Source organism: Serinus canaria, chromosome 9 (genome assembly GCF_022539315.1).
Source record: "Serinus canaria isolate serCan28SL12 chromosome 9, serCan2020, whole genome shotgun sequence".
NCBI classification, from domain to species: domain Eukaryota; kingdom Metazoa; phylum Chordata; class Aves; order Passeriformes; family Fringillidae; genus Serinus; species Serinus canaria.
Genome location: NC_066323.1, coordinates 11,575,901 through 11,597,955, shown reverse-complemented (window position 1 = coordinate 11,597,955; position 22,055 = coordinate 11,575,901). Strand labels below are relative to the sequence as shown.

Genomic DNA, 22,055 nt, shown 5'->3' with positions numbered 1-22,055 from the left:
GTCTGGTGCTGTGTACAGTCACACTATTGTACCATGAATGTTCACTTCCAGCTGTGCACGGCTGGGACACCCAAGCTGTGCTTGTATGGAGCCAGTTATCCCAAAGATGTTTTTGTTTCTCACCAGTATCATACTGAGCCCATGTGTCCTGAATCTGGTGCTCAGTGATCTGTGAATCTGAGGTTTTCCATGCACAGCTACTGTGTGTGCCTATTGTCGAGTCAGTCTTCACCATGAATCCAGAGTGTCTGGCAGTTGCCATGCTCTCCATGCCTGCAGTGAGTAGGATCAGTGCTCATTCACCTGGCATTTCCAAATGGAAATTGAAGAAAAAAGACTTTTAAAGCACTTGAGTTGAAAATGCAATTAAAACTGTAGCCAAATTATGCTAATTTAGGCAGGAATGCATGTGTGTTTGTTACATAGATGCAAGAGAGAAAAAAAGTACGAGAGAGAGGAAAATATCCCTGAGGATGTGTGAGGTACTGTAAGAGGACGAGAAAAAAAGCAATGTGTGTATAGAAAAAAGAGAACAGCTAATGTGTGTATTTGTGTGAAAGGAGAAAAGAAAGTAGTATGTAAATGAGAGTAGTTGTGAAGAAAGAGAAGTCTTTAAGTAGAGGAGTGAAGAAGAATATGTGAAGTAAAGAGAATTTAATTTTTTTTGATTTCAAAGCCATAAAAAATATTTTTGATGCTGTTTTCAACAGTCAGTTTAATCTACCTGAACCAAATAATTAACAAGCAGTTCCTGACTTTTCAAACAAGATCAGATCTCTTGATCTAATAATGTAACAGCTGATGCTGTGCAAGTGCCAGTTCTTCCAGAGTGGAATAGTTCAAGTAATTTGAAAGAATGTAAGTAATTCACTTGAACTCTAGATGGGCAATGATTCCCTCTGTTGAACCAGCTGTCCTGTTTGCTGAGGAAAGTTGGGGAACTCTAATAAGAGGAAATGCTTTGAAGCTTTCTTCTGTTTTTTCCATTTCTTGGTACAGCTGAGGTGCTAGATAGTCCTGGATTTAAGAGTAATCACTCTGACTTAGGAAATCTAACCTGTATATCCTGGTGTATGTCTTTGGGATTACTTTACAATTGCTGCAGAACATTTGCTTGAATTAAAGTTCACTCTTCTGCTATGCAGCTAAAACTTAGCAAACTGTATTCAGAGCATGAGATAAACTCTTTCTCCATAACCATTTGTAGTACCAGAAAGATCTTAGTAGTGTGAGAGAACTCTGTGCACAGCAGCTTGCCTCAGAGAGGGCTAACAGTATGCTTCCCTTCAGAAAAATCTGCTTGAAGATTTTCAGAAGTACATTTACTGTGGAATACAAAGAGGAAGTAAAACCACAGCTTTGTGCTCTCTGCCAATTTGATGTTCTTTTCTGCACAGCTTGGGAATAATGATTCCCTTTGCACAAAACCTAAAGTGTGAAGCTTAAGTTTTGCAGTGCAAAAGATTGTGATAGACTTTGACAGGCTGCTGCTTGGGAAGGATTTTCCAGCAGCCTGTCCTATGCATGTGTTCCCCATTGCTTGTGGCTGAAGGAATGGGGGAGCTGCAGTCAATCAACTGGCGCACCCCAGTTTACTGCTGCATCTTGGCAGCTGTCTGCATCCTTTGAGATGCCACAATTCTGAAAGGAATCTGATACAGGAATTTTATATACTTTGAATTTGAAAAATGTAACTTGAAAAACTGAAATAAAATCTGAAAGGTACAATCTTGTTGCTAATGGAACAATAGTGAATGTCGCTTCTGGTTTCAGAGAGAAGAGGGACAAACCTCTGATGAAACAGGTTCTGGTTGGTAAGACTGAGATTCAGTTATTAAATTGCTTGTGAAACTTAGCCAGTCTTTCAAGTCTAATCCTATTAACTGTTGTTATAGCAACAGATTGCTCATAATAGGGTACCTGGTGTTGGGGTTGCCAGAAATATGACCATTCACAGCCACAGTTTAGGTTCCCTGATGGTAGCTACAGGCTTTGTTTTTACCAAAGAAAAAGGTGCTTGAGTTTGTTTGACATTTGCATTTAAATTCTGCTGTGCAGAGGACCTGGCAGCTAGAGGTAATTTTTATTTTAAACATAAGTAACAAAGACTTGCTGGACACTAGAGTGATAAGCCCTTGAATGCTGGCTTTGTCTGATTGTAAAAACAGCTAAGAACCTTACTTGCCACTGAGCAGGTCTGGCAGCTTTTTCTGTCCAATAATCCTGGCCCCTTCTTAGACCCTTCACTCACAAGTCAAAACCATTTTGTTACAGTCACTACTTGACTGTTGTGAGTCTCAAGAGAAAAGGGATGTTAACAGATGAGGAAACAAAATTTTACTGTACATAACAATTTATTAAAAATTATTCTATAGAGATGAGATGAAACTGTATACCAGCCTATTCTGTAGATGCTGTTACCTTCTATGAGGAGTCTTACAGACAGCTAATCTTCATTTTATTTTCCACCATTTCGTAGTCTGATGCACTCAAGAACCCAGAATTTTGACTGTGAACTGTTTTATATGCCAAATGCATTCAATTGACTCTAAAAACTTGTTCGTGCATTGAAAAAGTTGTCAAGGTTCAAATCTATATCAGTCAGATCCTCTTCAAAAGAAGCATGCCTGCACGAGTGCAACTAAATGAAACACAGCAAAAGTTATTTCCTTAACAACATAAAACTGACCTGACAGACATGTTTTCACTGCAGTCCTCTCAGCAGGACTTCTGCCATCCTTGAAAGTATTGTTTGCCGTAGTGGACATGCACTTGCTTGGAGATCTTTGTAGCAGAGGCTGAGTGAATGCTAAATAAACTTCAAGAATTTCTAAACCCTAATTACTATAAGTTGTTCATGTGTCTAAACAAACCTGCACCATGTGTGTACCTGTTCCTTCCTTCTTCATGCACATTGTGGATACCTCTGTTATGGGTCTAATATTCACCTCTCTTGTGGAAGATAAGAGTTTTGAGAATTCTTCTAAAGAATTTAATTTTTACTTATCTGATGAGTGAGAAGTTTCTGCTTTAACAAGGAGTTATTCATGTATTAATTTTTTTTTAATGAATGCAGCATTCATTGCTATAATCCTTCCAGCTGAAAGCGCAGGGTCAGAAAAAACTCCTCAACCTAACAGAACATTCTGTACTGAAGTTAAGCCTGAAAGGTTCTGGCTCAGAGAACTTTGGCACAAGTTAAAGTTGGAGCTCAGTCTATTTCCCTGCCTAGCTTTACTTCTCCTTGACGTGGCCCAGGTGACCCACTCCAGACATTTCCAAACTGTGGGAAATTATTTGTTTTGGCAGTAGGTTCCTTCACGGACACCCAGATGCATCAGTTAACATCTGATGCTTATTCTTTCCCAGCTTACTCGTTGTAGAACTCCTAAACAGCTGTATTCAGAAATGTCACACTCATCAAGACATGAACCAACAAACCTGAACCAAAATCTCTGTTCATATGGCAGTTCATGCCCTTGAAGGGTCAGAACAGCTCAATGGTATCCTTCTATCTATCTGTCTCTCTGTCTGTCTCAGGAAAGTCCCTTGTGAGAAGCAGCAAGATCCAGCACACAGCATAAGGAATATATTTTCTTCCAAGATGAGCTCTTTTCCTGCTGCCTCTCTTCTGTATTTCAAGATGAGGAATAATGATGCATGCTTGGTTCTGGGGAGTGTCTTGGAATCCATGGATTCAGTTCACTTTTTGACTTGAAACTAATCCGGAAAAAAGGCCTTAAAACATATGCTGGCATAGGGGGACTCATACATATTTTCATCTATTGGTGCATGGTTGCCAAGGCAAAAATACAGAGAAATACAGAGTTTGCTCTAGTTTTGTGGTTATGTTGTTGTATCAGACTTGGGAAACCATTGAAGATTTCAGTGAAGAAGACTGCCAACAGATGATTCCAAATGGCTGCCAATCATATCCAGAGCATTCACCCTCTCTCTTCTTAATTCTGTTAGTACAGCCTTACTGACTTCTCAGACATCGGATGTAAGACACAAAATCTGAAAATTAAAGGAGTGATTCACGGGCAGAAGCTTGATGCACATGACAACAGTCCTGTTCTTCCCCACCCTGATATTCATGCCCATCCCAATTTGAAAATACTATTCCAGTTATTCCAGGTCCAGCCATATACTGAAGGAAGTCCGAAGGGGTGTTCTTTTAACAGGTCTTCCCTTAGATGTCTCTGTCTCCTTGGGAGATCCTTTGCCTTGTTTACAAGCTGTGAAGTCTGGATCCAAGCTAGTAAGCAATCTGGATCCTGCTAGTAAGCAATTGCTGTAAAGAGTAGGTTCACATGGTCCTGTGTATTACTCTGTATGTGGGTGCTGACACTATTTCTTTAACCTTTTTGGTCAGGTTATAGCTAGAGAGAGTTGAATGGAGACTCTTTACCTTGTTGTAGGAGCATGTGAATATTAATTGCATGACTGCCACACCAACTACCTCCTAGCAAGCTTGCCTGTCTGCTGTCTTCCATGGGCTTCCTTCCATCTGCTGCAGAGTTGTCTTATTATCTTGGTCTGCTCAGAGATTATAGAAGCCTTTGAAAATACTGTGTGTTCATCTCACAGGTGGTATAATCAGGCCCTGTGCAATGCAGGCCACTTTCCTGTGTTGTTTACCATAATTTTTTCCTACCAGTTGCCAGTTTCTTCCCCTTAGAAACCTCTTGGAGATTGCCTAGGATGACAGAGTCTGTCTTTTGGAGAATGCCACAGAGCAGGTGTGCCGAGGCAGCGTGTGGAACCACTGGGCAGGGCCTGCATTTCACATAACAAGCAAAGACACCGGCACAGAACCAGGAATTATGCATTAGTCACCCTTACAATTACATTGCCTTTTCTTCTCACCTTATAAATGGATCTTGCAATATCTGTGGCTGCAGATATCTGATCCTCAGAAGCAGATTACACAGTTGCTGCAGATATACTCAGAAGAAGGAATTGAGGAACCTTAACCCTTATGCTAGCAAATTCTCCTGGTCACCTAATGTAATTGCAGCCATGGAATCTCTCATCTTAGCTTAGGCTGCATCTTCTCTGTAAAGGCCCTGTATATGTTTTGTTTCACATTTACTGAGTCCCTGCTTGCAGTACTGAGAGGAAATTTGGCCATGGCACCAAGACCTGCAGCTCTTAAAATGTAATGCTGACAGACATGTTTTGGGCAAATCACCTTGCCTCACTGTAACAATTTCCCCAGCTTTAAAAATGGAATAATAATACCTACTCATACAACTAAAATGAGTAGCTTCCTTTGTCCTTCTGAACATGTAAAGCATTCTGCAAGGGTTCATTAGATGTTCTTTCTAACAGTTATTATTATTATTATTATTATTAGCATCATCATCATCATAATCATCATCATCATTAGATGTTAAGCCAATGGCACATTAGCAAGCTCCAAAATCCTCATACTGGTGCTGTCATGGAAGAGGGTAACAGCTCCAAAAGCTGTGTCTGTGCCAAGTTGTGCACAGCAGCTCCAGCTGGTGCAGGCACACAGTGTCATTTGGCACCAAGCAGAGACACTGGCTGAGTCTCTGAAGTGTGGGTGCATTAGTGCAGATTGCTGCTAGAGCAAGGGAGCAGCCCTTCTAAGGCAGCAGCTCTGCACTGATCACTCACCGTCTCCTGGTGCAGATGTACTTAAGCTGTCTGACCTTAAAAAAGCTGATGGTCAAATCTGAGTTCCTGACTTGGAATTAAGGTTTGAACCTCTATATTTTGTTATCATTCCTGCTCATCCACACACAAAACAATGTCTAATGCCGAGTTTCACAACTACATAAAAATAGTGGTCAGGCTACAGCAATCTGGATTTTGTGAAGGTGGATGAAAATTCTCTTGAAGATGCAAATTTTTGGTAATAATGCTTAGGATACTTAAAGTAGCCAAATACAAGTTCTATGGCTTGTTTTTCACAGTACCATACCTAACAGTAGCTATGGCAGAGCAGGGAGTGACAGGAATGTATAGTATTCCAGGCATTTCTTTAGGAGAAATAGTAATCATTTTTGTCTTCTTTTTGCTGTACAGGAGATATTTGGCTACAAAACTCAAGGCTGCCGAAGGGCCTTGTGCATTGCTGGATACATCTTGTCCTGTGGGGCTCTGAGGCTGCTGTTTTACTGGAAGCCAGAGTGGGATGTGTGGATGAACTGCATCCGATGCAGCTTGGAAGAAGCGGATATTGTTCTGCTAAGAACAACGGTAGGTGCTTACTTCAATCTTTTAATTAGTCCCTAGTAAGTGGCTATTTGGAAGGTGAGTTAACTGTAAGGTATCCAGTTGGCTGAAATCTCTTACATTGCTGGTTTCCTGCAATAGTATCTTCTGTGTACCATTATTGATCTAAAGAACTTCAAAATATCCCACAATTTATGTGGATGATGATGATGATGGGAATGGAGTGTAACAGCTGATCAGACAAGGTGAAAGATATTGGGCTGATAAAACCTGTAATATCTTGTGGCTTCTAGACTGTAGTTTGTTCTCAGTCCTTCCTCCTCCCTTCTATCGTCCTTGTGCTTTCTACATTGTAGCCTTGTGCTCCAGATTCTAAAGCATCTGTTTGTTTGGCAGCATCCAGCAGGTCCCATTTCCATCACTTGGCTGTTCTGGAGAAGATGTCCTTCTCTGCCAAAATTTATCTACTGGGCCAAATTAAACATTTGTCTAGCAGCGTCTCAGCAGTGTCCAAGTGTGTCATGAGGGATCAGTACACAGAAGAGGCCAAGCCTACACTGCTTGTTTTCTTGGCTCTGTGTTTCCATTTCCCACAGCCTTTCCCCATGTCCAATAAGCTTGCAATCCTGCAGTTAATGCTTTCAGAGCTGGCACATTTTGCAGTAGTTTCCTGATACAGGTCACTCCCTGTTGAGGACTGTACTGAAGCCCTACAACTTATGGAAACCCTTGGGTTTATTTCAGGGAAGCTACTGCAACACTAAAGAAGTAAACTGAGACTTGGGTCTGAATACCAGCTGAGCCTGAATACTCCAGGAGCTGGCAGAGCTGGTTTACTTCCAGAAATTTGCTTTGTTCTGCTTCAAAGATTTCTGAACAATGGTATTTTCAATGTTTGCAATTGCAAAACGGATCACTTACTGCCTCTGTGTTTGAGCTGCCTTCTTAAATGAGCACAGCAGCATGTAGCTAAAATCCCAGGTTTTGAAAATTATAGATCTGCCTGTTGAATACTTTATAATGAAATAATCTGCATCCTAATAGTCTGGGGGTATGTTTTTTCTTTTTTTAAAAACATCGTATTAGGCTTAATATCCCTTCTTAGTCTTCAATTCAGTTTGAATTTTTAATTACCTATTATTGTGTGCAATTTTTAAAAGATGTGCCATGCCAAGCACTTTTCAAATAAATGAGTTTTTAAATGATCCTTTGTGTAATTAAACAGGAATTGAATCATATTGTATGTTCTTGTTATCAAGAAGCTTTCTCAAATGTGCTCTGTTTGAAAATTTAAAATTTCCATCATGATCCTTTGTGTTAAAATGACAGTTTTGTTTTGTTTTGCTACATTATGATTATATCAGTTCTCAAATGTGATGGCTACTGCTAATGAGGATACAAGTAATCTCATCAGCTTGATCCTTGGAATTATCTTTTGCTTCACATAAAACCTTAATTCTTAAGTCATCATTATCTCTGCATTTGCAATATAAGAGCCTATTAACTCACTTTTGTTATTGAATTTTGATTCACTTTAGTTCAAATGATGAGCACCTGTGTTATTCAATGGTTCCCATCTCAATCTGCATCCCAATGTCTACTCATTCTGAAATCTAAATTAAAGAAAAATATCAGAAAATAAATGTTATTCTACTCAAAAGACCAGTTAAAGAAGAAAAGCAGGCAAATAAGATATATAAACATTATTAAAGTTCTTTTTTTTACAATTAAATTATTCCAAAGGGCTCATATTTGGTACAGAAATCTTTTTTACTCTTCCCCTTTCCAATTAAACTTTCATAGCTGCAAAACTGGTTGCACACAGAATGTAAGTCAGTCTCATAGTTGGCCTTAATGCATATAGTTCAGTGTTTGGGACTGAAACTTAGCATGAGGCTACTCAATACAGTAGTTGCTCTAATCTCTCAGACTGTGCTACCAACCCTTGTCATCAGGCAGTTCTAATAAAAAATGGGAAGGTCGTGAACTTGGTTTGTGGTAAAAGCTTGTCTAAGGTGCCATAAGTGCTGACACTTCTTCCAATGAAGTTAACTCAGGAGTGGCTGTAAAGGTACTGGCACTAAACATCCGTTTTGCAGCACAGCACTGTGTTCCTTTTGATCTTCCCTTTACAGCACGGTCACTGCATCTCAGATTGTCCTGTGCTGTTTGCCTGCCCTAGATCTTGACCTGGGTGTTCACATTCCATCCTTATCAGCCAAACACTAGACCTGTGGTCACTGAAGTATTTGCAGTACTCACATTTTGACAGGACAGTGGTTCCATTCCTATTCTAATGATTTTTCTCTAAATCACAAGTGTTGGGAGGCTTCTGTTGGCTAATCCTTAAAAAAAGCCAGAGAAGTGCTCTAGAAAGGCTGCTGTAAACATTGACTCCAAGGTGAAAGTGAATTTGGTCTGTGTTTGGGGCAAATTGTGACATTTCTCTTCTATATCCACTTAGGACGATTTTCGGACTTATTCTCATAAGACTGTGACATGGATCTCTGTGTCAGCATTTATCAAAAGTAGATCAGACTATCCAACCACTGAGGAAGACTCAATCTTCAGCAAAGCCATAATGAAGCCAAGTTTGCTAGTAAGTAAAGTATTCTCTGCAGCATCTGGGAGATGATGGCAAATCTCAGCCATGCTTCATGGAGTAAAAGTGAGCTGTGAAAAGAAAAGAACTGTATTCAACTGTAGTTGTTTCTCTTATTCTGAGGGGGGTTATGAAATGAGAATTCTCACTATTTCTGAGAGAAAACCTATGTTATAAGTAGGAGAGCTTCAGGAGACTGGGGTTTGCAGTGGAGAATCAGTTCCAAATTAAAAAAAACATTCTTGGCATAGGAATCAGGGAATTTAGGGGTGACTCTGTGTCTGAAAGGAGACTGTACAGAACTGAATGCAGCTGCCCCAGTAACATGAAAACAATGATGAATGCAGATAGGGAATAGGACAGAAAAGCACCTGAGCTAGATCAGTATTTCCAGAAATGTTTAATCAACACATTTTGCTTCTTTGCCTTTTTATGCACCAATTTCTTCTTTAAAGAGCATTTGCTGGAGTTGGGTTAATAGACCATTTCTTGCAAAAATGTATCCTGGTCTCTGCCAGTCCCACAGATTTGAGATCCCCGTGAGACACTGGGGAGAAGGTAGATGATGGATTGATCCAAGCAGATCTCAGTGTCTCTCATCAGCTGAGTAAATGTAATTATCCCATGTCTAAAACATGTACCAGACAGTTCAGCTATGTGCCTTGCTTAGGCACATGTTAAGTTTGTGTGAGCAATAGGAATCCAAAATGATACATTTGATAAATCTGGCTCTTGATTACAGATACTAGAACACTGCACTGAGGAATCCAGAAAAGAGCTATTTTCCCTTTCAGGAAATAAGTTTCTAACTTACTAAAATTACTTTTTATATCTACAATAATTTTTAGTAAATATTTACAATATAAGCCTAACTTTAGCTGAGCAAAGCTGTTGCTATTTCTACTGTGGACATATATTAATGTATGTAGGAAATTTAGTGCCAACTAATTTAATCAACTGGCACAATATGAAAAAAAAGTGGAGACAGGTCTGTAACATTCTTTTGAGGATCAAATTAGTAACAAAGAAAAGCCAAATATAGCCTCAAATAACAGGCCCTTTGAACACCACTTTCAATCAAAACGTCTATATAGAAAAGACCAGACCAAAAGCAGCAAAGAGAGACCAGTTTAATCCTTCCCTAGCAATTCAAAAGCCCCTACTTTTAATTTAATTTCAAATGTTTTTTCCATTTAAGCTACCTGAGTGCACAGAGTTCTGTGTAGTGCCCAAGAGCTGTCCAAGGACCTCTTCTGACAGGGAGCTGAGTCCCTCGCTTCCCACTCCAGTTTTTAGCAATGCAGATATTGCAGCTCCTATTGCATGAAATCCTAACTTCAGATGTCTTGTTAAGTTAATGACTGTGGTTATAGCTCCTTTTTGAGTCAGTGGATGAGCTGAGTCTAGATTTCATTGGCCTATAATAATGCTTATTGCGCTGGGTAGGGAGAGTTCCCTGGAGCTCATTTCTTTATCACTCATGTGTACAGGTGTATAGCCCTGCCTTCTGCCAGCTGATAGGAAGTGCCATTATCTCTAATAGGCTTTGTTATTGTTGTTCTGGACAGGACAGACTCCTCTTGCAAGTTGTAAATGACAGCGTGTGCTCCTAATGGATAACTGCTCTGCAAGGGCTTAGCATTAGCAGTGACTCAGTATCCTGGGATGGCCTTTCTTGTCTGTTGGCACATCTGTTTGACTGAAAGACTCAGCACCATGCTTGGAAATGGCCCAAAGCCCCCAAAACTAGACAGAAGACAAGGGAGATATTGGTTTTTCAGCTGCTTGTGTAGCCACCATGGCATCAGTGATCTCTTACACTCATTCTGTGAGATCAGAGTGAAGATTATTCCTTTCTGCAGAAACAACACCGCTTTGTACTTGCTTGACCTAAAGATCTGTAAAGCTTTCTGGAACCCGCACTGTTCTCCAGTTATAGATTGGGGATCCCAATCTATAATTCATCTAGGGTATCAGTGAATGCAATCCTGTCTTCTCTCCCTCCTTGCCCCTATAAAATTTCCTTTATCTGTACATGACCCCAGTGAGGATGTCCAGTTGAGCTCTGTGAGCATTCTCAGAGTATTTTTGTTTGCTGTGTTGCATGCATTGTTGTCCCTGTCTTGTTTTCCAGGTGAGAACCATCCAAGTACAAAAAATCCGCTATGTCTGGAATGTCTATGCAAAACAGTTCCAGAAAGTTGGGTGAGTTCACTGCATTGGTTGCACAAGTCTCTGAAGTGAAGTGTCTTTGTGAATAACATCCTAAGGAACACACTCCCTTTCTATTTTAGAGTCCTAGAAGACCACTACACTTGCTCAGCTATACATGATAAATTTGGTTCTGGTCTCACCTGCAATGAACAGAATGTCAGGTACTCATTGTAAAACACGAACACTCAACATGTTGATTTCAAAGATGTGTAAATTTGAACTGTTGCTGCACTTCCCACAAATTTTTTGTGTATTTATTAATACACACATAATTTTAGATGTAACAGTCGTGCATGGAAATATTGAATGAAAAGGGCTAAAGAATGTTGTTTATTCCTTGTCAAAGTTTTTGAAGTGTCTCAGTATTTATCCTTGTTATTGTTCTCAATCAGGAAATAACTATGTCCTGTAACTAACTTTAAGCAGTTCTTACTTGGAGTAAGAGAAAGCCTCTGTGGAAGAGTGTGGATAAATTGTGTGTTTGCTTCTTCACTGGAGCTCCAAATCAACTAGTTCTAGTCATTGAACTTATTCTCATAAGCTACTGTATCATTAAGCAAGTTACAGAACATTTATTTATGAAACTGATAAATAGAGAAATAATCTTCAGTTGACTGAGTACTGAAAATCCAGCTCCTGACCTTAGCTCATGACAAATCTTACGTTCCGATCATTCTTAACTTTTTGCAAAATTATTTGAGTTTGGATCACTTAGTTTTAGATGTAGAATTCCTTTGCTTATGGTGCCTCAAAGTAATTCTTGTAGGACAGAAACATTTGCCTAATAGGTTGTGTTACACCTCTTTCCTGCATAAGTAAATGTCACTGGTACCGCCATCTTTTCTGGTGTAAGCACTGTAGGGACATTTAAATTTCTTTTCTTGGAAAAATATCCTCACAGCCTTTAAACTGGGATCAAAAGAAGCTCTCAGGACTACTGAAATCTGTATTTTCTTGAGCAAATTATGCTGTCACTATTTTATCTGTGAGTGATGTATCTTTATCCCATGCAGGAGAGTTATGTGTGGGCCAAACACTATTGATGTTCCAGTGATCCCTATTTGGAAACTACTCATCAAAGAGGTTAAGCATTTCTGTTGCTTTTATTCTAAGCTGCTTGGGAGGCCTTGTGTGCATATAATTGATTCTATATCTGTTTTAACTTCCTACTACTCACTCTTCAAGCACATTTCTTTTTCAAATCCTGTTTCAAAAGCTGTTCCATGAAGTCATCATAAATTCCTTCATTCTCCCTTTTTCATATCCTCCATCTCCATACCTGTGTGTCTGCTTGGTATTTCTATGTATCTGTGTCCCAGGAGCTCATTCTATTTGCCTTCTGAGGGCCATTGGAGGTTTCCAAGCTGCACTGGAGATCAAACCTTCCAGACAAGGGCTGTCTTTTAATCAACAGAGGTTAAGTGAACAGCAGTACCTGATACATGCCTATAGCTGCAGAGAACTCCAATGAGCTCATGATTTTGGGCACAGCACCACACAAAGCACCAATATCTCTTTCAGACAGGAACAGCCTACATGTGGCCTAAACAGGGTGTTTGTGGCAGTGTGCTTATGGTATGTGAGCTTCATGCTCACAGCACAATCTGCTCTTCTCTCACCTTTGTTACATTTCTTGAAAGAAGCAAACAAAACAAGGACTGGGCTGAGTCATTGACATCCCAAATAATATCCTATTGGTCCATATTATTTGTCCCTTCTGTCAGATGAAGATGGTCCAATCTGATTAGACTAAAGTGACTGCTGAGAAAATTACAAAGCGGGGGTCAGAAGTCCCAATACTTAATGTCTCTTATTCCAGCCCTCTTCTAACAGGTTGGACTGTCTAAGTATATTGGGACCATTTAAATGTGGCCAGCTCTTTACCACTGCTGTCTCTCCAAACAGGTCCTAAATCCATTTTACATGTTCCAGCTGTTCAGTGTGTGTCTGTGGTTTGCTGAAGATTACATGGAGTATGCCATTGCCATCATATTCATGTCTCTCCTCTCCATATTTTTGACCGTATATGATCTTAGAAAGGTGAGACACCTCACATTTTCCACAAGGCAGATTTAATGTCTGGGACAGGCCAGCATGTTACAACATGCACACAGTGCTACAAGACTTACTCAGAGGTTTAGTCTTGTGTCATTGTGTAGTAGCAGGTGCAATGGCCTGGCCTCCTAGTCATCATAACCTCTGTGTGGTACCTTACCCACATCCTCCCTTCCCCATTCCAGTGCTTCACCTGGTAACATTTTGTTATGCTCTCTGTAATTAGGGTGGGGAATTTCTTTCTCTCTGTGGTTGTACAGTTCCTGGTAGAGTTGGAGCCCAGTTTCTGAAGGTTCTCATAATCACAAATAACAAAAGGAAATAATTGCTAGTGGACAAATTGCATCATGTAAGTAAGATGTAACACTTTTGTTTGTTCTTCTTTAATTTATAGCAATCCATTAAACTGCACAGACTGGTTGAGTCTCATAACAACATTATGGTCACTGTCTGCAGAAATAAGGAAGGTGACTCCCCTATGCTTCTTTTTATAATGTTCTTTGTTTCTATAGCAATTTATATAACGCATGTATTGTAACAGATTTATTCTAAAGTAGCTTTCATCTTCTGAATCTCAGCTCAGTTAACTCACTTCTGCCCAAAGAGTTAATTTGACTTGTATTTATGTTGTGGCATATCAAACATATTAATAATTGAGTGCAGCCTTAGCTGAAAATTGTCAGGAAAACAAAGTAATTTTTCTCAAAGCAGTGCTGACATAGCCAACAACATGCCCATTAAATGGCTGAGTCCGTCTAATTGCTCCATGCAAAGTCTGTTCATTGTAAAGGTGTCTAGAGCACAGTCCACAGAGATGAAGTCAAATAACGAAATTTAAATCCAAGGCTCCTCAGTTAGGTCAGTGAAATGGGACAGTAACCAGTGGTTGAGATCCTGGGTAGATAAGGAGGAATTCTAGAATTGGAACTGATGCCTAGGCTTTTCTTGAATATTGGAGTTTGTACACATAGGTCCTACTCTGGTCCTTTGTTTATCAGCCATTACAAAGAATTCTATTTAGCAATTAATTCCTTGTATTTTTTCCCTCTTGCTACAGAGAAATATAGGAAGCAAAAAGTTTTCATTACTTTTCATTTTCAGGTTTCCAAGAGCTGGAATCGCACTATCTTGTTCCTGGAGATTTGCTGATTTTGAAAGAGGGCAAAACCCTTTTGCCTTGTGATGCCGTCCTGGTCAGTGGGCAGTGCACTGTAAATGAAAGCATGCTGACAGGTACAGCTCATCCCTCCCTGGTTTGCCACCTGAACACCATCATTGCCCCATGGCTTCGGGGACACAGGACAGACAGAGTTATCATGTACATCCCTTTCTCTGAGACAGTCCAGAGCTGGCCGAGAAGGGGATTCTTTTGCCTCCATATAATAGAGATTGAATTGTTGTTAATTGTCTAAACAGACAATATGGACTTTAGGAAGGGCAATTTATCCTTTCCTACCGTCATGGGGTGCAGCATTTAGGAAGAGCTGATCTGATTAGAAGGGAAAGAGTGGACAGTGAAGAGGAGTGAGCAGGACAGAAGAAAATGGATATGAAGCAGAGTTGTTCCTACACAGGGCCCACGGTCCACTCTGGCTGCAGGGGTTTCTGTCACTTACTGGATGTTTCATCACTGCAACATCTCCTGTGGAGTGTCTGTCTAGCCCTCCAGACACTTAGCCTCACATTCCTGTGATAGCAGCGGAGGACACACCAGGTGGGAGAGGTTCCTAGAAAGCAGGATTTTTGGTGCAAGAGGAAGTCACAGTTCTATTTATTGTCTTTAAATTTGGTCTTGGTCTGAATCAAACTGAAACTGACAGTGCTGAAATTTCATATAAATGAGAAATTCCAGAAACACGTTTAATTTGGAAAACTTCAGCTGTCACAAAACATTTCTTCTTCACCTTACTGTCTGCTTTGACATAAATAGGGTATTTGTCACCTGTCAAGCACTGAGCTAAAGGCTCTCCTTTTTACTAGAGAGGGAGAATAGGGGATATCATGTTCCCATCTGCTTGAGGGAATGTGTAGTGACCTGCTCATGAGGTTCAAATTAGGTAAACAACTTGTGGCCATTCAAAGGCAGTCATGCAACACCAGTACAGGCCTCTTTTCAAGTCTCTACATCTGCAGTCAGGGTTGGGAGTCCTTCTACTGCTTTCAGTTCTCAGACTTACATGAAGCTGCTGTACTGATGCAAAGGAAGACTCTTCTCTGGCAGTCTCTTTTTTTGCTAGGCTTTAAGCTCTATTCACTCTGAATATGTCAAAATATAAAAGTAAAATTTCTGTAAGCTGGTTTCTCTAGTAAATGCCTTTAACTTACCATCTAGATGTCTGGGTACTTATTTGAAAGTCAGCAGGCTGTTATTAAGTGTACTGCAGTTTTCCTCATCTGAACTAATCTTCCCTAGGAGAAAGTATTCCTGTAACGAAGATCCACCTACCACAAGCTGATAATCTGAAGCCCTGGAGAGTGTACTGTGCAGAAGATTACAGAAAACATGTCCTCTTCTGTGGAACAGAGGTCATCCAGACCAAGGCAGATGACAGAGGAGTAGTGAAAGCTGTGGTGCTGCAGACTGGTCAGTCAACACTTGAGTTCACTTTTCCTTCCACGATTTTTTTCACTGAAACAGTCTGACAAAGTATCAAATAACATTAAGTTAAAGGCACTAATCCATATTTACTACAGACAGATGGAGAATCATTATCCTGGGCTGGGCTAAGTTATTATGCATTGTTTCTTGTTGCTTGGCATAACTTCTACCAAAACTGCCAGCATATAATTACAAAGAAGAATTTTGTTTTGCTTCTAATACATTGAAAAAATCCTTCCCCCACTAAGACAAAAATAGCTCCTTTCTGTATACTGCAGATAAGGTCCCATACACTAAAATGAAACACCTGGGCCTTCTTTCATAAGTTGCAGAAATTATGAATAATTTTGAAACCTCCCATTCTTTACAAAGAATTTAAAAAAAAAATTTCCCCTTGGAATGATTTGTCTTTCCAGGTTTCAACACAGCCAAAGGGGATCTGGTGAGGTCCATTCTCTACCCTAAACCCATGAACTTCAAGCTGTACAGAGATGCCCTCCGGTTCCTGATGTGCCTCATAGCATTTGCAGCCATTGGAATGATCTACACAGTGTGTGTGTTTGCACTTAATGGGGTGAGTTATTAATGCAGGAGAAACAGTTCACCTGAAACCCTTTTAAAACAGTTCCTCCTCCTGCATCAAAGTCAATGTGAGAACAGTTATACACTGTAAACAGAAGTTCTGCAAATTTTAAAGCCTAATTGATTTAGAACTTTTTCAGAAGCTTTCAAGAAATCATTCCATGCATGATAATTCTCTGCCAGTGTAAAATCCAAGTCATGAGTTGTAAGGTTGATTCTGTAATTCAGCTTTTGAATAATTTTTCTCCTGAGGAATAATCTACAATCAGTTGGCTCAGAAAATTATTTCCCCTTAGGATATCAGAGTGTGTTTAAGAACATATTCTTGTGTCTGCTTTGCAGCTTTTCCTTTTTTTTTTTTTTCTTTTAATTTAGCTTTCCCATTGTAATATGTAAAATACATGCTGATGCTATCTCAATTGCTGAAATTGTTTTGTCAATCTTTTAAGACTGAATCACAGGATGTACTAAATACTTTCTCTTCTGTGAGGGTTTATCTAAAGGTGGGTGGTAAGTATTTCATTCTAACATAAAATAGATACAAAATATGATCAAACTGGTGTGTTCTGTGGTCTGAGACAATATCAATGAAGGGAGAACCAGAACATGACAGAAATTCAGCACATCAAATGCAGCAAGATTTGTGGTCAAATCCCAAGCTCAGAAGTAGTAATAGTAGATCTCTGTGATAATTTGCAAGTACTTCTCAACTGCAAATTTGCTTTACTTTGCAGTGTCTCAGTCCTGGGACCCCAATTTGAAAAGCGTTCAATTCTTTAGCATTCATATCAAGTGCTCAGGATAACGGTGTCCACACTCAGCATCCTGGCAGTTGGTTTTACACTGACCTGTAAGCTCCCAAATTATAGATTGCTTTTACAAAGGTAACTGTTACTTCCTTGTCTCTTCCTGCAGGTAAAAGCAATTTTCTTTCACAACTCCTAGAATATAAGGTCAGAAGAAATCCTTAGCTCACACACTCTGCCCTCATTTTCAGCACCATCCCATATGTCTCATCTGTCACCTTAACATAGAGTCCAGAGCTGTGCCTGTAGGCATTTGGATGAATGCCCATATTAATAGCAGATTCCTGTGTGCTGTGTCATGGGAAAATAGGTTTGACTGAGGGTGCAATGATCTAGCTGGCATGTTTGAACACATGTGTTTTGGAGGAGGCTGTGAGCCTGGCAGGTTTCTTTGCATGGAGAATGGATGAAGGCCTGGAGGTCGCTCCTTAGCAGTGATGAGGCTTTAAAGCCTCTGGTTAAATCAAGCCTATTAATTTCTTATGGAGATGAATATGTGGTGGACCACAGGCAGAAAACAGCACAGCCTGGAGCACTGCAGAGGAGGGGAGGAGCAATGAAGTGGGCTCAGAGCAAGCAGCACTTCTTGCCACTCTCTTCCTGATAACTGTCCTTGTTATTATGTCAGGAGGAGACAGGAGAAGTGGTGAAGAAGGCTTTGGATGTTATCACTATTGCTGTCCCACCAGCTCTGCCAGCTGCCTTGACAACAGGAATCATTTATACCCAGCAGAGGTTGAAGAAAAAGGACATCTTTTGCATCAGCCCACAGAGGATCAACATGTGTGGACAGCTGAACCTTGTCTGCTTTGACAAAGTAATGGCTGTGTGGTGATTATGCCCTCAGTGGTAATGGAGCTGTGCTGGGAGTGGGAGGCTGGGGTTTGATGAGCATTTCCATTGTATTTTAGAAACAAAATGACCAGTGCTCTGTACTGCAGTTCTTCTTGTCTCAACAGAAGCTATGGCAATTTCTTGTTTTTCTTGTAATCTTGGAATTGTCTGGTAGCACTTTTGCTCTGCATGGTGCTGGTATTTTTTTGGACAGTAACTTCTTAAAATAAGTCTTGTTTTTAATTTCTGTTGGAGCTCTTATGTGGGAATTTAATTTAAATGTACATTTTAACTTAGACTGGCACCTTAACAGAAGATGGCCTGGATCTTTGGGGCTTGCTGCCCTCTGAAAGAAACTGGTAAGGCTCCTTGACACACCAATGGCATCTAAATTCTGTTAGTGGTTGGATCTTCTACTAGACAAAGGACCAAATCTGAAAGATATTTTTGTTAAACAGTTAAGCAGTTGAAGTTCCCCATGTTTAGATTTAAATTTTATTTCTATATCCTCTGGAAAATGAATTGTTTGCCTTATCCCAGGGTCCTGCTGCAGATGAAAAGATACAGCCACTGTTGCCAGCATTTGGCACAGCACGTCAGGGCAGACAGTGTTCATTTGAAAGCCTGGGTTAGATCTCAAAGCTGCAGTGTAACCCCAACCCTTTATGACAGGAAATCACTGTTACCCACAAGACTGACACTCTGCTCTTTCAGTGGCCTTGATTTTGCCCATTTACATTTCCAGAAATGTGCATATACAGACTTGCTCAAATTTATATCAGCTTCAGAACTCAAAGAATCTTTGCACAAGCTTCAAGGAAGGTATTTATAACAATCTGTTCCTCTCTCCATCCCATTGGATTCCCTAACTAGCATAGCACAACTGGATTGGGCATGTGTATCCCAACCCTTATAGGTGCATGAAAAGCAGTTCATGTGGGAGGACAAGTCCCCAGAACATCCATGTGGCTTGGGCTCAGGATGGGACTGAGCTGCTTCCAGTTTAGGATTTTTTTTCTATTAGTTTTGTGTTGTTTGGTGCTCTCTGAGAGTAACTTTTATGCTTTCTTTTGCTTTAGCTTTCAGAATATTCACAGTTTCCCTGCAGACCATGGCCTGCCTTGGGGCCCAGTGTTCAAAGCACTGGCAGTTTGTCATTCATTAATTGTTTGGGAGGGCAAGATCCAAGGAGACCCACTGGATGTGAAAATGTTCGAGGCCACTAACTGGGTAAAGCTGTGATTTGTTGTTATGCAAACAGTGGGGAGATCACCTTGCCATCTCAGATTTAGCCAGACAGCTCTCAAAGTTATGAAAAACTCAGGAATTCTGTTAAAGGAATAATTGAGTTTCTTTTGAAATGAAAAAATATTTTTGTTACTCACAATCATGTTGTGATGATAAAAAAAATCCAGATGATTTGTGGAATAGCTCAAGAACAGAGGTTTCTACATTAATACAAATTCTTGTGTATTATTTTCTCATTGAGGCTATGTTATATCTAAAGATTTTCCTTTATTTAATTCTGTTGTAATGAATAAAGGATTTATTGTCTGTGAGAGGAAATTGTCTATTTGCTGTGCAAGGGTACAACAGTGTCTCAGTGAACCCAGTGAGGCTTTCTACTCAATTGTAAGAAAGGCAGTGGATTTTCCATTATTGGAAGTGTTCAGTTGGACATCAGACAGACCCCTCCCAAGAATGAATAAGATACCTTGTTTAGAGACAAATAAAAGCTCTAAATGGATCCTTGAGGTTCCTTTCAGCTGTACTCGTGTTTCAGTCTGAAATATTTTTGTCTTTCAATACACAGGTGATAGATGATTCCAGCGGACACCAGAATGAAGATCAAGGATCCACACATGCCACTGTTGTTAGACCTGGACTTCAAGCCACCACTGTAAGTTCCTTGCAAGATTCACATCCATGATCAAGTTAGACTGTCAGTGTAAGGGTTACCTTTCAGTATAGGAAAGCTTGGGTGTCCTTGTCCAAGAAAGCTCTTCCCCACTTTGTCTTTCCTGTACTGCCTGCAGGGAGATTGCCTTGCTCTATCTGATCACAGACGCCTGGGGGAGCTTCTGCTCACACCAGAAACAGGGGGATGCTGGATTAGAGATTGTCCAGCTCAGGGATGTGCCTGTCCTCATGGCTGGAGACTCAGTCTGAACTCAGCTGAGTGGGGAATGCAGTGGGGTCTGCTGGCTGATGTCAGACCCTTACTGGTGGCATACACTGGTGGAACACTTTCTGACGACAATTTCCCTTTGCAAGACCAGTGTAAAACCTAACAGAGTCTTGTTAAAGAAACAGGACTAGTAAATTCCTTTCAGTAAATTACATTTTGTAGGCTGCTAAAATTGTCAATGAACTTTTCCTACTGCTTAAGCTAAATATTTCTGCACAAATTTAATCTCATCTTTATGTACCAGTCATTTCTAAGTGTGACAAATTAGCCCATTATACATGGTTAGCTTCTTACTTTGGCCCAAAGAACAGACCTAAAATCCTTTGGTCTGAGTTTAAAATCCTTGCTAGAGTATGTAATCCACTTGCTTTTTCTCCTAGGCCCCTGTGGAAGGAATTACCATTTTACGTCAGTTCCCATTTTCCTCAGCCTTGCAAAGAATGTCTGTCATCGCCCAGGAAATTGGTGGGGACCCACAGGCCTTCATAAAAGGGGCTCCTGAAACAGTAGCCATGCTGTGTAGAGCTGAAACAGGTAACAAACATTTAGAAATGCATCCTAGAAACAGATACGTATAAGTGACTTTGGATGGTGCAATGAAATGGAAGGCTGAAATGAGATTTGTGTCTAAGACTTTATACTAAAGCCTGAAAAGTGTCTCTGTTGTCTTCCAAGTCTAAGGCTAAGCTCTCACACAGCCCTTCTCAACACAGAAGGATTTTGAGAGAGATAAGAGATAAAAGTAACTACCAACTCCTATACGAGATGTACAGTCTCTGGCAGAATAGATATTTGGAAAAGTTATCTACAGGTCCACCTCCCTCAAAAAAGCTGGGTTTTTTTCTCCAAATCTTGGGAGGGCATCTGGAGAAGCAGAGATCCTTCATGACACCCTGGAAGAAGGTAAGTCTTTGCAGTTTAGGACTGAAGTTCAAAATGATAAAGGAGAAGCAAAGATTTTCTTATTGAACAAAATTTCCTTTCTTTGAACAGAAACTCCTTTCTTTGACATGCTTGACCTATCAGCAGACTCTAGGTGTACATGTCCTCTGGGACATAAACCTTCCATAGTACAAGGCTTCCTTTCATTGGAAAGCAGTTTCAGGCTGTGATAAACTGTGTTTTCCTCTTTTGCACAGTCCCATCGAACTTTGAAAGCAAGCTCCTGCTCTACACAGCCCAAGGCTTTCGGGTCATTGGCCTGGCCTGTAAATCTCTGCAGGCAGGGAAGCCACCTGCTGCTCTAACAAGGTAAGCCATAAAAAACACAGCTCCTAGCCATGTTCAGCCATGGGCCAGGGGTGCATCACAAAGCACCATCACCACATCGCCCCTGCCAAGAGCAGAATCATGGTACAGAGTTTTGTTAGATTCAGACCAGTGGGAATCTGATTTAAATCAGGATACAGACCTGGGACAAGACAGAGGGCACTCCTATGGCACATGCACAGAATCCTTACATAATTAATAAATTTCTAAACTCTGGGTTACCATAGAAAGCATAATGCTATTGCACTCCGAACACTAGCACATGCCCACTGAACACTAGCACATGCCCACATGCACATTCTGTCATTTACACTAGCCTCCTTGCAGATTTACCCATGCTTTCAACTGAAGAGAAGTATTTTAAATTTTTTTTCTCATCCACACTCTTCAATTCAGCAAAGAAAGAAGATAACCCCCAGTAGTGATCTCCAGCTCAGTCAAAGGCAGGAAAAGGCATGCCAAGGGTATGGCTTCCTCCACAGCTTTCTCCTTGGAACCAGCCTCCGCCCAAGGCTTCTTTTACTGCTCTGCCTAGAGTTAGGGTTTTGAAAACCACAAAGCCCAGAGCAAAATGTCTTCTGCTGTTCTGTTTGTTCACCCATTTAGCTTTCTCAGTTTTACCCTGTTTAGTTTCTATTGAAGTTAGCAAACTCTTCTATTATGCTTGTGGTATTAGTTTTGTAGAAACTGTCCTTCACA

General features: G+C 40.4%; 1 protein-coding gene across 2 annotated transcripts in view; it reads left to right on the top strand.

Annotated features, from left to right (window-relative positions):
• Positions 1 to 22,055, top strand: part of ATP13A4 (ATPase 13A4) — a 37,600-nt gene that overhangs the window by 1,559 nt on the left and 13,986 nt on the right. For both annotated transcript variants that reach the window (XM_009089149.4, XM_030226964.2), the window contains exons 2-17: positions 6,058 to 6,231; positions 8,672 to 8,806; positions 10,944 to 11,014; positions 11,104 to 11,184; positions 12,037 to 12,106; positions 12,929 to 13,063; positions 13,473 to 13,545; positions 14,180 to 14,311; positions 15,492 to 15,662; positions 16,094 to 16,251; positions 17,694 to 17,882; positions 18,197 to 18,258; positions 18,979 to 19,129; positions 19,713 to 19,799; positions 20,468 to 20,621; positions 21,227 to 21,338. In XM_009089149.4, the coding sequence (XP_009087397.2) occupies positions 6,058 to 6,231; positions 8,672 to 8,806; positions 10,944 to 11,014; positions 11,104 to 11,184; positions 12,037 to 12,106; positions 12,929 to 13,063; positions 13,473 to 13,545; positions 14,180 to 14,311; positions 15,492 to 15,662; positions 16,094 to 16,251; positions 17,694 to 17,882; positions 18,197 to 18,258; positions 18,979 to 19,129; positions 19,713 to 19,799; positions 20,468 to 20,621; positions 21,227 to 21,338 (1,955 nt within the window). The remainder of the gene's footprint in view (positions 1 to 6,057; positions 6,232 to 8,671; positions 8,807 to 10,943; positions 11,015 to 11,103; positions 11,185 to 12,036; positions 12,107 to 12,928; positions 13,064 to 13,472; positions 13,546 to 14,179; positions 14,312 to 15,491; positions 15,663 to 16,093; positions 16,252 to 17,693; positions 17,883 to 18,196; positions 18,259 to 18,978; positions 19,130 to 19,712; positions 19,800 to 20,467; positions 20,622 to 21,226; positions 21,339 to 22,055) is intronic.